Here is a 14,831-nt window from a genome sequence, read left to right as displayed (position 1 = left end):
TTTATTGGGTCAAAACCCATTAAACTCAGTTCATCCAACTGGCTACTTCTAAAAGGTGCCCGGCCAAAACCTACAAGGACAAATGAGGGATGTGAGGAATTAGGGTGTGTGTGAAGCAGAAAAAGTACAGTTGTATGAGGAACTTATCACAGCAGAACATGCTCAAGTATGCTGACCGCTGAAATTTTCACTTTTTTGCTTCTGCCTTGCTGTCCAACAAGTCTCCCTTTAATGGATTTAGTCAATTTATTGATTCTCTTAAGTAGGGATTTCTCCGTGCCTGCTAGGACAAGAGCCCAACCCCAAGATGAGACGTTACTGTCACCCCTCTACAAAGGGACTCTGGCTGTATGTGCCTCGTCTGCCCCCCTGCCAACACCATCACCTGCCCAAGACATTAATTGTATTTGAGTTGCCTGGGTAATTGGCAGGGTTTTATTCTCGTATTCTAGCAGTGCTGGTGAAACGGTCTTCCTACTTGAGACAGTACTACAACATTAAAACATCTGATGAGCATAACACACATGCTAAGAATTTACCATAACTACACATGTTTGAATGTGTTTACTGCTGCAGCACTATTGCAAATGTGATGACTACTGCAACAGTGGACTACACAATTAACACCTCTGTGTAGAATGACTGCTATGTTTTCAGCAAGCTGCCACGAACGCCTGTGGCATTTCACTGCAGTTAACTAGTAATCACAGAATACTAGAAGTACACTCCAGCAATTTCACTAGATTAGATATTCACTTGCTAATTTTTGTGTGATGTCTTAGGTGAACACCTAAGCCAAAAGAATGCTATACAACTTGAAAAGGCATCAGACAATGGCAAGTTAGCCCATAACCACTATTAACAATAACTAAAATACATCTCATCAAGTAGAGGAATTGCAAAATAAACTAAGTCAATAGCTTTAGGTTTCACAACCTTGTTGTCTGAAGTTCAGAGAATTATTTTACTAAAAACTGTCACACCACAGGTTAAAAGAAATTACTAAAAACAGTAAGATGCAAGTACCTTTTTCTGCCTGGGTGGCGATTCATCTCCATGATTTGAATCTATAGTTTCTTTACTTTCTGATTCAGTCTCTTCTTTTGCCTCCATTTCACTGTCACTTGCATAAGGTCCATTTTCACAGATTGGAGACTGGAAGTCATCATCAGGTAGTGGGGGGTAGCTGTATTTAAAGGGATCCTTTAAAAAAAAAACCAATTTCTAACTTTCATTTCTTGGATCAAATGAAGTCACCAAGAAGAAACCGCAAGATATTTTTTTGTTCTGGTAAGATACTCAAAGTTTGACAACTAAAATCGTAGTGTACAACCCTGTGCTTATAAAAATGAAATGATATGATATGCTCCTTCTTTAGACTAGTGTGTGAAAAAATGGAGACACTGCAAAAAAAGAAAATAAAGAAACATAAAAAGTTTTACAATATAATGTATTTAGTTGGTAATGGCCTCCTACACACTTGTATTTTAGATGAAGTAAAGGACCAATAAGTATCTGCCAATGCCAAATGGTAGGCTGCAATGGAGATAAAATGCATTAATGATGGAAAAGAACGTGTTGTCAATAAAACAAGAAAGTATGAACAAAATCAGCAAGAAGAAATTAAGACTACAATCTTGCAGTGCATTCAGTAGCTCAGTTCCAGTACGCATTCATTAATCAACTTCATCAACACATGCAATGTCAGTTAGTTTCCGCCCTCCCCAGTGTGACAAATTCAAGAGCTATTTGCTATGAAACTTCATCATTACTCCCATCATCAGGGCAGTTCTAGATTGAAAGGAGAAACCCCAAGCCTCCCTCACCGAATTAGTACCATGATGGCTGGTGCTCCTTTCTTTAGAGTTTAGGAGAATGCATGCATTTGCAATGGCTGCTATAGGACAACATGGAGTTACTTTTGTTAGCGCTGAGAATACAGTAGGAGCCACCAAGCCATTTCTCATGAAGAAAAAAACTTGACCCCAAACAGACTTCAAAGAATTTTTCCTCAGAAAATGTTGGAGGTGTGATGGGGGAAGACAAAGTAAATGGGAAAAAGAAGTTATGTACCTACCATAACGTTCCATGTTAGTTGTCTTCATCTCACCTTCTTTCTTGCTGGTTGGGATCGGAGCCGATCCTCTGCTCCGACTCGGCCATCTTCTATAGCTCGAGAGCTGTTTACTGGCTTGAGGCTACCCCTTATCCCATGATGCCTAGCGATAGCTACCCAGATCTCGTTTGAAATAGCTAACCCCAGACATAGCCAGAGAATAAACCTGTCCAAACAAATAGGTTGAGTATACCTGTCATACTCTCTAAGTCAGTAGAGGAAACAAACCAGAGAACACTCAGCCAGTGAAACCAGAACTCCTCTCAGTCCAATAGGACAGGGGGACGGAGGGTGGGATGCAATAAAGAAGTCGAGATGAAGACAACTAACATAGAACGTTATGGTAGGTACATAACTTCTTTATGTTAAGTTGTCCACCTCACCTTCGTTCTTGCTGGTTGGGACAGTGTCCCTAGCACCTACAATCCTGAGTGGCTCACTGGAACAGATTCTTCAGAACTGTGGAACCAAAGTCAGCTCTGCTCCTGGAGACCATATCTAGCTTGTAATGAGAAATGAAGGTATGAGGATTTGCCCACGTAGCAGCTGCACAGATAGAATCCATGGGCAACTTAGATTGGAAGGCTACAGAGGTGGCCAAGGCCCTAGTAGAATGACCTTTCGGTTTGATAGGTAACGCTTTGTTCCTTAATTGATAAATGAAAGTAATAGTGCGAGACAACCACCTGGATAAGATCACCTTGGAAACTGGGAGACCTTATTTACCTAGAGCATAGGAAAGGAATAGTTGGTCCGACTTCCTTATTTCCTTAGTCCTGTGCAGGTAAAAACGCAATTGTCTATGAACGTCAAATTGATGTAATTTGTACTCTGCCTTGTTGGTGTGGTTAGGGAAAAACACAGGAAGGTCTATAGATTGGTTTAAATTATTTTCTGAGCAGACTTTCAGAAGAAACGAAGGACCTTATGAAAAACCAAGTATGGAGGATGAACACACAGTACCTGAAGTTCACAGATGTGTCTGGCTGAAGTAATAGCTACCAGAAAGAGTGTCTTCCAAGACAGAAACTTAATGGAGCATGACGCTGCTGGTTCAAAAGGGGGCAGAGTTAAGGAAGTTAGTACCAAATTAAGGTCCCAAGGAGGAGGGGGATCTCTCACTGGAGGCCTAAGGAGAGTGGTCCCTGTCAAAAAAGCTTTACAGAGCTTATGTGACAATGTTTGAATTTGACAAACCAACATGAAAGTTAGAAATGGCCGCTAATTGAACCCTGACTGTAGCAGAAGCGAACCCGGAATGAAAAAGTTGTGCTAGGAATTCCAGAATTTCGTGGACTGGGGCTGAAAAGGGATCTACGTTCCTAGCCTCTGCCCAACAAGAAAAACGTTTCCATTTACTAGCACAAGTTTTTCTGGTTGTGGACTTGTGAAAGGAGACAATCTCACGTACATCCGGGGAAATGCTGGGAAGCCTGGCTAAGGTTGGAAGTGGAGCAACCAAGCTGTGAGCTGGAGAGTTTGGAGAGATTGATGCAACCCACCTGACTGATGAATCAGTAGGTCTAGAATCGGATCCAGAGTCCAAGGATGATCGAGAAGGTAATGGTGCAGGAATTGGAACCATATCTGTCAAGGCCAGTAGGGGGCAATGAGGATCATTTTGCAACCCAATGATATTGCTTTCTGTATGAGTTTTGGAAACAGAGGAAAGGCATAAAGAAGTCCCTGATGCCAATCGTGGACTAGAGCGTCTCTGGGTGAGTGACCTGGAAGTGGAAGAAGGGAGAAGTAGTTGCTGCATTTGCTGTTGAAGGGGGTGGCAAAAAGATCACAACAAGGCTGTCCCCATTTGCGGAAGATAAGATCCACGACTTCCTGATTCAGAGACCACCTGTGTGGCATGAGGATAGCTCTGTTGAGCCTGTCTGCTATGATGTTGGACCTCCCAGGGATGTGCGTCGCAATCAGAAAACGTTGGGAGGAAATCGCCCACTGCCACAGTCTGAGTGCTTCTTGACACAGGGGGTAGGATCTGGTTCTGCCCTGCTTGTTGATGTACCACACCACTGACATGTTGTCTGTTTGAATTGCAATGGTCCCAGAAGGAAGAGAGTCCTGAAGGGCTTGCAACGCTAGGAGCACGGCTCTCATTTCTAGGACGTTTATGTGCAGATGGTACTCGTGAAGCTGCCAAGTGCCTTGGACTGTCCTGCCCTGATAATGCCACCCCCCCACCCTATCAGGGAGGCGTCTGTGGTCACTGTGGCTACTGGAGGGGGCTGAATGAAGGGTCTGCCCTGAGTCACTAGTGGGGAGACCATCCACCAGGAAAGGTGCCTTTTGCATGCTTCTGTAATCATGATCATATGAGACATGGGCAGCTGTTGGAAAGACCACTGTGTGAACAGAAGCCACTGAAGGATCCTCATGTGAAAGCAGGCCAGTGATATTAGAAGAATGGCTGCTGCCATGGAACCCACAGTTTGAAGGATGAACCTGACTTGGATTCTTTTGCTCTGCATTAGAATTTGTACTTGCTGATGAATTGTAAACACCCTTTCTGGCGGTAGCCTTGCGGATATGTTCCTTGTGTCTAAGTCTGCTCCTATGTAGGTGATAGATTGACAGGGCAACAAGGCAGATTTTTCAAAGTTTATTGTAATGCCTAACTGGGAGCAGATTGTGATTGTGTAGTCCCTGGCTTGAAGAAGTTGATGCCTGGTAGTAGCAGTGAGGAGCCAGTCGTCTAGATATGGAAACACCTGGAATCTTCGACGTCTCAGGTGAGCCGTGACCACTGCCATACATTTGGTGAACACCCTGGGGGCTGTGGTGAGACCAAAGGGTAGAGCTCTGAACTGATAATGACTGGCTCCGAGCCGGAAGTGAAGAAATCTCCTGGAGTGCCTGTCCATCTTGATATGGTAGTACGTATCCTGAAGATCTATCAAGCACATCCAATTGTCCTGACCCAGAAAGGGTAGAATGGACTGTAGCGTGACAATCCGAAACTTTATTCTTTGTACAGACCTGCTTAGTCTGCTGAGATCCAGAATCGGTCTCCAGTCCCCTGTCTTTTTTGGTACCAAAAAGAACCTTGAGTAAGTTCCGGATCCATGCTTGTCTGCCGGGACTTCCTGGATGACTCTTTTTTCTAGCAGTTTTGAAACTTCTATTACTGCTTGGTTTTTCAGATTGGGTGGAAAATCTGGAAGGGATTTCCTTGAAGGTAAGGGGGGTTTGACAGAAGGAAATTTTGTAACCTCCGGATATAATAGACCGTACCCATCTGTCTTGTGTTAAATTTTGCCAGGCTTTTGGATAAAGTGAAAGTCTTCCCCCGACTGCCTCCAGAGGTGAGCAGCCGGGCAACCCTTCAGGGATGCTGAAATGGCTTATCAGAGAAAGATTCTCTGTAGCCCTAGTTCTGCGGACCCCCTCTGCCACGAGGGCGGCGTCTGTTATTGTTTCCCCCTCTGCCACTGGAGGAAAAATCGCTACGTGTGTCAGGCAAGGCTCCCTGGGATTTTCGGAACCACATTTTGCCACTCTTCTGACCTTTGGGGTACGGTCGAGAAGGAGTGGAAAAACGGACTCCCACGGCAGAGAGAGTCTTGCCTTCTTGCTCACACCTAGTCAAAGTGTCTTTCACCTGTGCTCCAAAAAGAAAGGAACCATCAAAGGGGGTGTTGGTGAATGACGTTTGAAAGGGTTATGCAAAATTACTCAGCCGCATCCATGCAGGCCTCCTAAGGGCCACACCCATACCTGCAGCTCTACTCGCACCATCGGCTGCATAGGAAATGAGCCTCATGGAGGAGTTAACTACAGAATTGAGCGTCGCCAGCTGGGAAGCTACTTTAGCTTGAGCCCCCTCAGCTGATGGATCTTGAAGGGCATCTCTGAGCTCTTTAAGGAGATCCCTCTGAAGCCAGGTAAAATGACATAAGTAGTTCAGTGACCTCATAGAAAAGGTCGATGAAGCGAACATTCACTTCCTGCATCTGTCCATGGTCCTAGACTCCTTGTTAGGAGGATGGACAGATGAAGTCTCCTGTAACTCTTTTTGGTGGCTGCTGCTACCATCATGGCATCAACAGGAACACCTTTGGTAAGGAACTGCTTATCCTGGGATGCTGTGATGAATTTGCCAGGTCTCCTCGGAGTTGGCTCCACTGAATCTGGAGCTTACCAAGCCTTTCGAGCCACCACTGCCATAAGTGGAACGAAAGGCGGAGAAACCCAGGAGGTGGAAGGTCAGGAACCGAACGCATCCAGAAATACAGACTCATCCTCGGTAGGGGCTATGGGATTCCAGTTCCCCCTCTGCTTAAGCATTTCTAGGATATCAGAGAAGGAAACGTCTTCAGAGGGGGATCTCTGGGACCCTTCCGATTCATCTAAGTCGGAATCAGAAGTGACAGACTCAGGGGAGTCAATGTGCTTCCTCTTGCACTTCTTACGAGGGGGCTCCTCTGAATGATCAGGGGAGGCCTCGGAAGAAGAGGAAACACCCAATGGGGTGCCCTGGAGCGCCGGTTCCCTACGCTTGGGGTTTGGAGGAGGAGCAGAGGTTGGCACAGGCACTACAGGGGACGAAGTCGGTGGGGCCAATAGTGGAGCTGACTCAGTGGCCAGCACACTCCTCATGACATCGAAGGCGTCCCTGCCACGATGCAGAGAAAGCTCTGGTTCCAAGGAAATCGGAATCTTTCTCCGCACCGAGGGAGACGGCTCCAAGCCCAATGTAGGAGACGAACTCACCTGCGCTGAAGCTCCGAGAAGGAGAATGGGGTCGGGCAAGAGTCCGATGCCACTCGCCCCCTCGGAGCCGACGAGGGAGCCCCGGCGCCCAGATCCCTCGATGGACAGCACCACCGAGGGGATTGGAGCCGATGTCAGAACTGAAGGAGAAAGAGTTATTGGAGCAGACGGTTCCACTACTCGAACCCCAATGAACTCCGGCTCCGAACTCATTGGAGTCGGAGGAGGAACATCAATAGAAGTGGATGGAGCCAACACCTGTTGAGGCGGGCTGGACAACATCTTGGCAAGTGCCTACGACTTTAGCAAACTACTGACCACTCTCTCCACATCGTGATCAGACAGCCTAGAGGATCGAGAGGAGTGAGAGGATCGGTGACTGCGCTCGCTCTGAAGCAAAGGAGACAGAGGAGCCGAACGTACCGATTCCAATGAACGGGACCTCAGCCTCTTGTGGCTCCGCGAAGGCTCCGAAGTTTCTGATGTAGCCGACGGGGAGATAGTCTTATCAGTGCCAGCTGGAACCGAAGTAGAGGGTAGAGTCTGAACCGAGGACGGCTCAGAACCTGGAGCCAACGGCTTGGTAGATTTAGGCGATTTCACAGGCTGAGAGCTCTTGTCCAGTGAATCCTGGGGTTTTAAAATTCCCCTAAGAATAAGCTTATTCTTACGCTCCTGCAGGACTCTTGGACTACATGCATGGCAGATAGAACAAGAGTCCTGCAAGTGCACAGCGCCTAAATAATAGACGCAAGAAGTGTGCCCATCTGTCAGAGACATTTTCTGACAGCATGAGTCACACTTCTTGAATCCAGACACTTTGGATTCCTTTGACATCCTGAAAGAAGGAAACAACAAATACAACAGCTACCAAAGCAAAATACAGTCTACACAAAAAACACACTGTACTACAAGACTATAGCTAAAGGATTTTTCTTTTTTTTTTTTTTTTTTATAGGAAAGCCTCTAACTTAAACAGCTAGCCTATGAAAGAAAGGTAGAAGGAAAACCTCTAACCTAAATGGCTAACCTGACAAGAAGAGGATGGGGGGGGAGGGGCGAGGGAGACCTCTCTAAGTTAAACGAGTTCTACAAGGAAAGGCAGGGATACTACAATTAAACACTAGCTATCACCAAAAACAAGACTAAACGTTAACAATAAAACACTCAAAATATATAATTCTAGAGTAAGAAAGTTGTACGAAAAAGCTTTATACGAGCGTGAGCCAGAAAAACGACACCTCGTAGCTGAAGCAGCAAATGAGATCTGGGTAGCTATTGCTAGGCATCATGGGATAAGGGGTAGCCTTGAGCTATAGAAGATGGCCGAGTCGGAGCAGAGGATCGGCTCCGATCCCAACCAGCAAGAACGAAGGCGAGACAGACAACTTAACATCATACGTTTTAGGAGTGTAATGAGCTGGCACATTTTAAAAACTGCATATAGAGCACTCTGTCAAAAATACTGGGTGAGCAAATGGCTGTAACTAAGGAAATTATTCTTTTGAGCTGGGACACAGGATCTAAATTTGCCTACACAAAGTAAAGCCTTAATAAGTTTAACTCTGTTGGCTGCCAAAAAAAACAGTTACTAGAAAATGGAAAGCAAAGTCTAAACCAACTGTATTTGAAATATTGAGAACTGGAAGAGGAAAAAATGGAAGGAGCAAATTATATAGAAATAAATGGAAATTTTAGAAATAATACATGCAGAATAAAGTTCAGGAGGAGGACTGAGGTTTAAGGGAACGCAGGAATTCAACAATTTGTATAATGCTGGACTAATGATAGTTACAAAGACAAGATGTGTGACGTACACTGCATGTAACTGGAAAAATGTTAATATGATTTTTCTTTTCTGTTGACGTATGTTTTTCTAGGTCTTAAGTGATTATCTTTTTTAAACACTGTTGTTAAATTAAGAAAAACCTGGCTATAACTATCTGACTGCGAGTTTATGAATGCCTACTGAACAAAAGCAAAGTGTTGTCATCAGCAAACAGGATAATGGATAAAATACCACAGTACTCGGGTTGACAGTGGAAAGGAGTAGGGTTGCCAAAACACAGGCCATTGGCATGCCTTTGTTGCTTACAAATTTAAGAGAGAACAGACTTCTTGAACTCAACTAATTATAAATTTTCTGTCTGTGAGGCAGCTATGGAACCCATACCTCTCAAGTGTACTTCATTAACAGGAACGTACCTCATTTGAGGTCTTAAACAGTTCACGTTCCTCGAAGTTCCTCACTGTTCCACATTGAGTCTGTCACACATTCAGTGTTAGGAATTTTTTAAGTGAACTCTATGGTAAATAGAAATGAATCATATTAATTAATTAAAGGATCTTCTTTATAAGTAAAACCCAGCATATTTTAACCATCTTATGACCTTCCTAGTTGAAGTTGTTGGTAAGCTACTAGTATGTGTTCCACATTTTGCCCATTTGTTCCACATTATAAAGGCGAGTGTTCCTCATTTTGACGATGGAAGGTTAAAAGCTATGATGGAACCAGCTACAGGAGTTGCACTTGATACAATGACTGGACAACCAGTTTATGACACCTGTAAGATTAATGGCATCATAGACCTTCAACAGATCCAAGAAAAAACAGACACCATGCACCTTTAGCTATGTTCTCTTACAAATTCTGCCACTACAAGTAATACCGCATTTACTGAAAAAACTTTGCAAAAGCCATGCTGACAGGTCTTTAGAGTATTATGGAGATATAACTGGAGAGACATTGCTGATGTACAACTTGTTCCAGAATTCTGGGCATAAAGTTTTAGGATCAGCAGATGGGAAACTCCTGGTTGGGTGTAAAATGTGAGCTTCCTTACAGAACACTCGCTGTGACAATTCTACTGATCACGAATATACAGGACTATAAAGAGAGAGAGAGAGACAATGATTTTATCACCACTTTTATAGACTTGGGAAACAGAACATTAAACCATAATGATTCTGAATCTTTAGTTCTAGTTAAACCAACGTTTGATCACTTAACGTCAGTGGGCATCTCCAGAAAACTGGAATTCTGACTTCTGATTCTGAATCTTTAGTTCTAGTTAAACCAACGTTTGATCACTTAACATCAGTGGGCATCTCCAGAAAACTGGAGTTCTGACTTCAAACCTGGCCAGGCATCTAACAAGTGTACCATAAGGGTGTTTGCAAGGAATATGTAGTTCTTTCAGGTTACATGTTTTGTGCAAACTCAGTGAGAAACTAACCAGCAGCCTCCCAATGTTCATGGCAGGAGCACTGCTCTTCAAACAGTATTAAGTATGCAATTTACATACTCTTTGGTTAACTCAGTTACACCACCAACTTCATTGTGTACTTTTTCACAACATAAGAATGATTATAACCAGTCAAATGTTCTTAACTGGTGTTACATCTGCCTTGCATAAGGCAATGAACCTACTAAGGAAACCATATTAAAGCCCTCAGCAAAGGCATGTATGTTCATAGGTAGGTACTAGGCTATTGGCCCTAGGGCCTATATAAGCCTAGCCAAAAATGTACCCTGGCTTTCGCCACCCAAGAAAATTATTTTCCTGTGCCCCCGTCAAGCAGAGCCACAGAAGTGATCCCCAGGGTGAATTTCCAATCTCCCATCCAATCTTCTTGAAGAGTGCTAATGAGGAGCTCTGTTTGACATAGATAGGTGGTCTGTTCCAGAGTATGGGAAGTCTCTGGGACAGGAATCTATCCCTCCAGCATGTTCTATTTATTGTGGTGACAAGGTTTAGGCCCCTAGAGCGTGTAACTCAGAGGGATTGGGACTTCTTTAAGTGGAGCATGTCCAACAGCTCTGGGTTTGACATAGCTTTGTATGTTAGGCAGACAGCGCCTCTGAGTAGGCGATATGCGACGGAATAAAGCTGGAGTTTTTTTAAACGGTCTGAGTAGGGCATCTGTTTGAGGCCAGTAATCCTCTTTGTGAGATATTTCTGTGGCCTTTCCAGTTGTTGTAGATGTCTTGTGAGGTACATACCAAAAGAGGTGTTGTACTCTATAATGGGTCTAATGAGTGATGAGTAGAGGGGAACAATGACTCTTTTTCTGGATGAGAAACCTTTTGTGATGAGGTGAGCCACGTAGAAGGATTTCCTGACCACTGTGGCGATGTGATTATCAAAGGAGAGACTACTGTCCACATGTGTCCCAAGGTCTCATCACATTTTTGGCATTAAGTAGACTACCAGTTATGTGGTAGTTCATGGGTACATAGTTTTTACCAAAGGGGATGACAATACACATGTAAGCTGATGAACTTTTTTAGCTACTGCATATGTTAACACCTGCACTAACTTCACACATTTTGTACAATGACATAGGTACCCCTACAGTTATAGAAAATAAAACAGACTACTGTAAACATTTTCATTAGCTTCATGCATTATACGTACATATTTTCATCTTAACGATCATTCACTCCAACAGTACATAAACTGCTCAAGTCATGTCGTCCATTATATTTTAGCCCACTACCTGAATTCGTCCTTCCCTCTTCCAGAGATCACACCACTATTCACTTGCAGATCACTAAAGCCAATAACTCTGCTGGTGAAGCACTATTCTCTTGCGCCATAGCCAAATTATGGAACTCACTCCCACCCACAATTACCTCCGTACCATCATGCACCAACTTCAAAACTTTACTAAAAGCGCACCTAAAAACATGCTGGCTATGCCCTTGCAACTCCCACTCTAATATCATCCACCCCATCCAACTACTGCCTTTCTTTCACCTCCACTAACTACCTTGATGATAGCAAGCTCAGATGCTCATAAGCCTAGTACTTATTATACAGCAGGAACTTCTCATTGTTACATTTGTTAATGCCTGTTATGTACTTCACAGATAAAGATTCTAGTTGTCTACTGATGTACTATGTTCTTCATCTGTAAATATGTTGTAAGTAATTTCTATGTTAAATTGTTAATCACTATGTAATCCAATGTAACTACTGTCTGTTTATTTTACTGTGGAGCTTTTCTCCCCGGGCCTCCGCTGAAAATGGACCCACATCCAGTCGGACACTCCCGGTCAACAAATTTAAATAAATAAATAAAATAAATAAATTTATTTCCTTTACAATATTGAATACTTCACTTACGGCTGGTTTAAGATTCGGTTTTCCATTTTCTAGTAATGGCTTGTTTTGCAGAAACATTAAATGAATCAAGGCCTTACCACGTCTATAACCTAGCTCAAAATAATTATTTCCTTGGTTACAATCATTTGCTCCCCCAACATTCATGCATGACAAAGAACTCTGTACAGAACTTTTAAAATTCAACAACTTACTACAGCCCCAAAAAACATGTTCCTAGTTAGCTCTCTCATTCCCATCTCTCCTACAGCAACTATCTGCCTGAAAAAAATCTCTGAAGTCTGTCTGAGGTATAAAAATAAATATGCTAATACTTCAATGCAAACTTCCTAAAATCTCTAGACTTTGTTGCATACTTGAGAGATATACAGATATCCTGTAACTGTCCCCTTATATACTGACTTTCCATTCTCTCCTCCAAATCTTTTCTAACCTCTTCTTATTATCGTGCAACACATATGCCATACTAATATCCCTTTTATTAGCAGCTATTCTAGACTCAACTAAAAACTCAACCAGAGCTGGTGCTTCCCTTAGCAGCTTCCCTTTCTCTTTGTTTATACCTGTTATCAGTCCCTGGTAGAGAAGGCAGTCTCTAACCTGCAATCCAGACATTTACTAGTGAATAGGATGTCTTCTTCATGCAAGTTTAGTGCAAAAAGAATGAAAAAAAAAGTTTTAAAATAATATAAGGAGAAGAAGTCATATCATCCACAGGAAATCAGCAATGTTTAGGCACAGTAACGTTAATAAGGAACAATCAATTTGAAATTTAAGATGCAATTGCAGTTCACCAGGGTAGATGTATTACATTAAATTATAGTGTTAACAAGCTTTGTAATATGTACGTATTATATTGCTAGGGGATTTTAACAGGAATTTGAAAAAAAGGGAAGCAAAGACAAGATATAAGGAATGTACTGAGATTCGTATTGGAGTGATTTCTGAACTCTTCAACCAAGGTTATATACAAATGTTAAATGATGAACCTGGACTGAAACTATTTTTTAAATTGTAAAAGTCAGTCAGGGGTGAGTTATGGGTCAAAAGTCATTATGCTTTAAATAATTTGCTTATATGAAGTAGATCCAGGAAAGGGCAAAATTAAAATAATAGTGAGGAAGAGTATAAAAAGATATAGCTTTTATTGTATACCAGTTTGATCTATTCAACAAACAAGATGTATTAAGAAATGCCACAAAGAAATGACATTGTTATGTTATTTTTGTTGTATCAACTGTAAACAGAGTAACAGAGAATATTTTAATGGGGAAGCAGACGTCACGAAAAGTAGATAAGGATGAATACGAATGACTAACAGAACAATACATTGTGAAGTAGGAAAAGATGGGGGAATTTTATTTTATTTTTATTTTGTTCATCTGTTAATCAGACAGAGCACTGATCCAAGTGGACCATTATAGCCTCAGCCCTGGAGAAACAGGACTTTTAAGAAAAAGGAAGTGAATAAAAAGATACATGGAATTACAGACTAGATGTTAAGGGGAGAACATAATACATTAATCTCATTGGGTAATGCAACAAGGAAAAAGCAACAATGACTCTTTTAGAAAACACAGATGGTATAAAATGTTATACAAAAGATTTTGGATATTGTACAACAGTATGTAATGGCGGTTTACACAGACAAAGAATTCCAGTTTTTAGTAGCTCACAAAAGGTTTCGCCATTCTTCTTCTTAAAATACCAGGACAACATCTTTTTCATTTGGAGATGTAAGACTTTCTAGTGGTAGGCTTTCTCACTTCCTGGAGCACCTGAACCATGTCCTCATACAACTGCCATGTCTGAAAGGAATTAAAATTCTGTCATCCACAAAATCATGTTGAAAACCTTTATGCTGGGATGAAGCAGCAATCCCTTTCTCTGGGCAAGTCTACTTTGTGGAGCAAATTGTAGTGATGGCCACTGGTTAGGTGAAAAAGGAGGGGGAACTAGTGCTGCTTGGTCCAGAAAGGAGTTACCAAAAATATTTTTGATCTGTCCCATCGGATCTTCAGTAGAACCTTTGGGATGGGGGGCACAGAAGAACCTACCCTCACAACAGAAAGACATGGCATCTATCCTCCAGGCCTGGGAGCAAGAAGTCATGATGGAAAACATCTCAAGCTATCCGTAATGAGTGGAGCAAACAGGTCTATGTGAGGAATACCCCATCTGTAGGCTATGTCCAGGAAAACCTTTCTGTTTAGCATCCATTTGTGAGGGTCTTCCATGGACTTGCATACAGAATATGCAAGCAAATTGCCTTTGACAGAATGTGAACCACCATTAGGAATATATTTGTTTTTACAGCTTGATTCCATGCCAGAAGAGCTAGCCTGCACACCTGGAAGGTCTTGCCACCACTCCACAGTTGTTGACTGATGTACATTATTTTGTTGTCTGCGAAAATCCTGAGAGGGCCTATGTTCCATAAGTAAGAAAACACCTGGATGACTGAAATAACAGCCCTCATTTTTTGACTACATTGTGCTCCCTCATTAGTTTGGGTGACCACTGGCTCTGAACTGTTGAACAGCTTGTCCAAAGTCTCCACACAAGATCTGATGCACTGGTTGGTAGTGAGTGGGTGACAGGGAAGGACAAGCATGATGGAAGGCCACACATGATTTACTTGGATTTCTCATGAAATCCTTTCCCTGGTCTGTTTCCTGCCCTTCTGGGAGAGCCTCTGATCCCTGTGGACAAAAGAAGTGGACTTAGATGGGAATTCCTTTGATACCTAGGTACTGATGTGAGAAATATGCATTTAAAAATCCTGCGTCATTTTACCCTTCTCTTGCAAAGTGTTCAAAATTTTTGGTGCAAAAGGTCCAAATAAAATTCCAAGTGAAGGGGGG

The 14,831-nt window shown here is 42.6% G+C and overlaps 1 protein-coding gene across 1 annotated transcript in view; it reads right to left on the bottom strand.

Annotated features, from left to right (window-relative positions):
- MOSPD2 (motile sperm domain containing 2) overlaps positions 1 to 14,831 on the bottom strand; it is a 980,078-nt gene that overhangs the window by 489,744 nt on the left and 475,503 nt on the right. Inside the window, exon 8 of the mRNA XM_044071848.1 lies at positions 1,004 to 1,203. Within this exon, the coding sequence (XP_043927783.1) occupies positions 1,004 to 1,203 (200 nt within the window). The remainder of the gene's footprint in view (positions 1 to 1,003; positions 1,204 to 14,831) is intronic.

The sequence above is a fragment of the Protopterus annectens genome, chromosome 5.part0 (genome assembly GCF_019279795.1).
Source record: "Protopterus annectens isolate FY-2018-M chromosome 5.part0, PAN1.0, whole genome shotgun sequence".
NCBI classification, from domain to species: domain Eukaryota; kingdom Metazoa; phylum Chordata; order Ceratodontiformes; family Protopteridae; genus Protopterus; species Protopterus annectens.
This window is presented reverse-complemented; position numbering and strand designations above follow the sequence as displayed.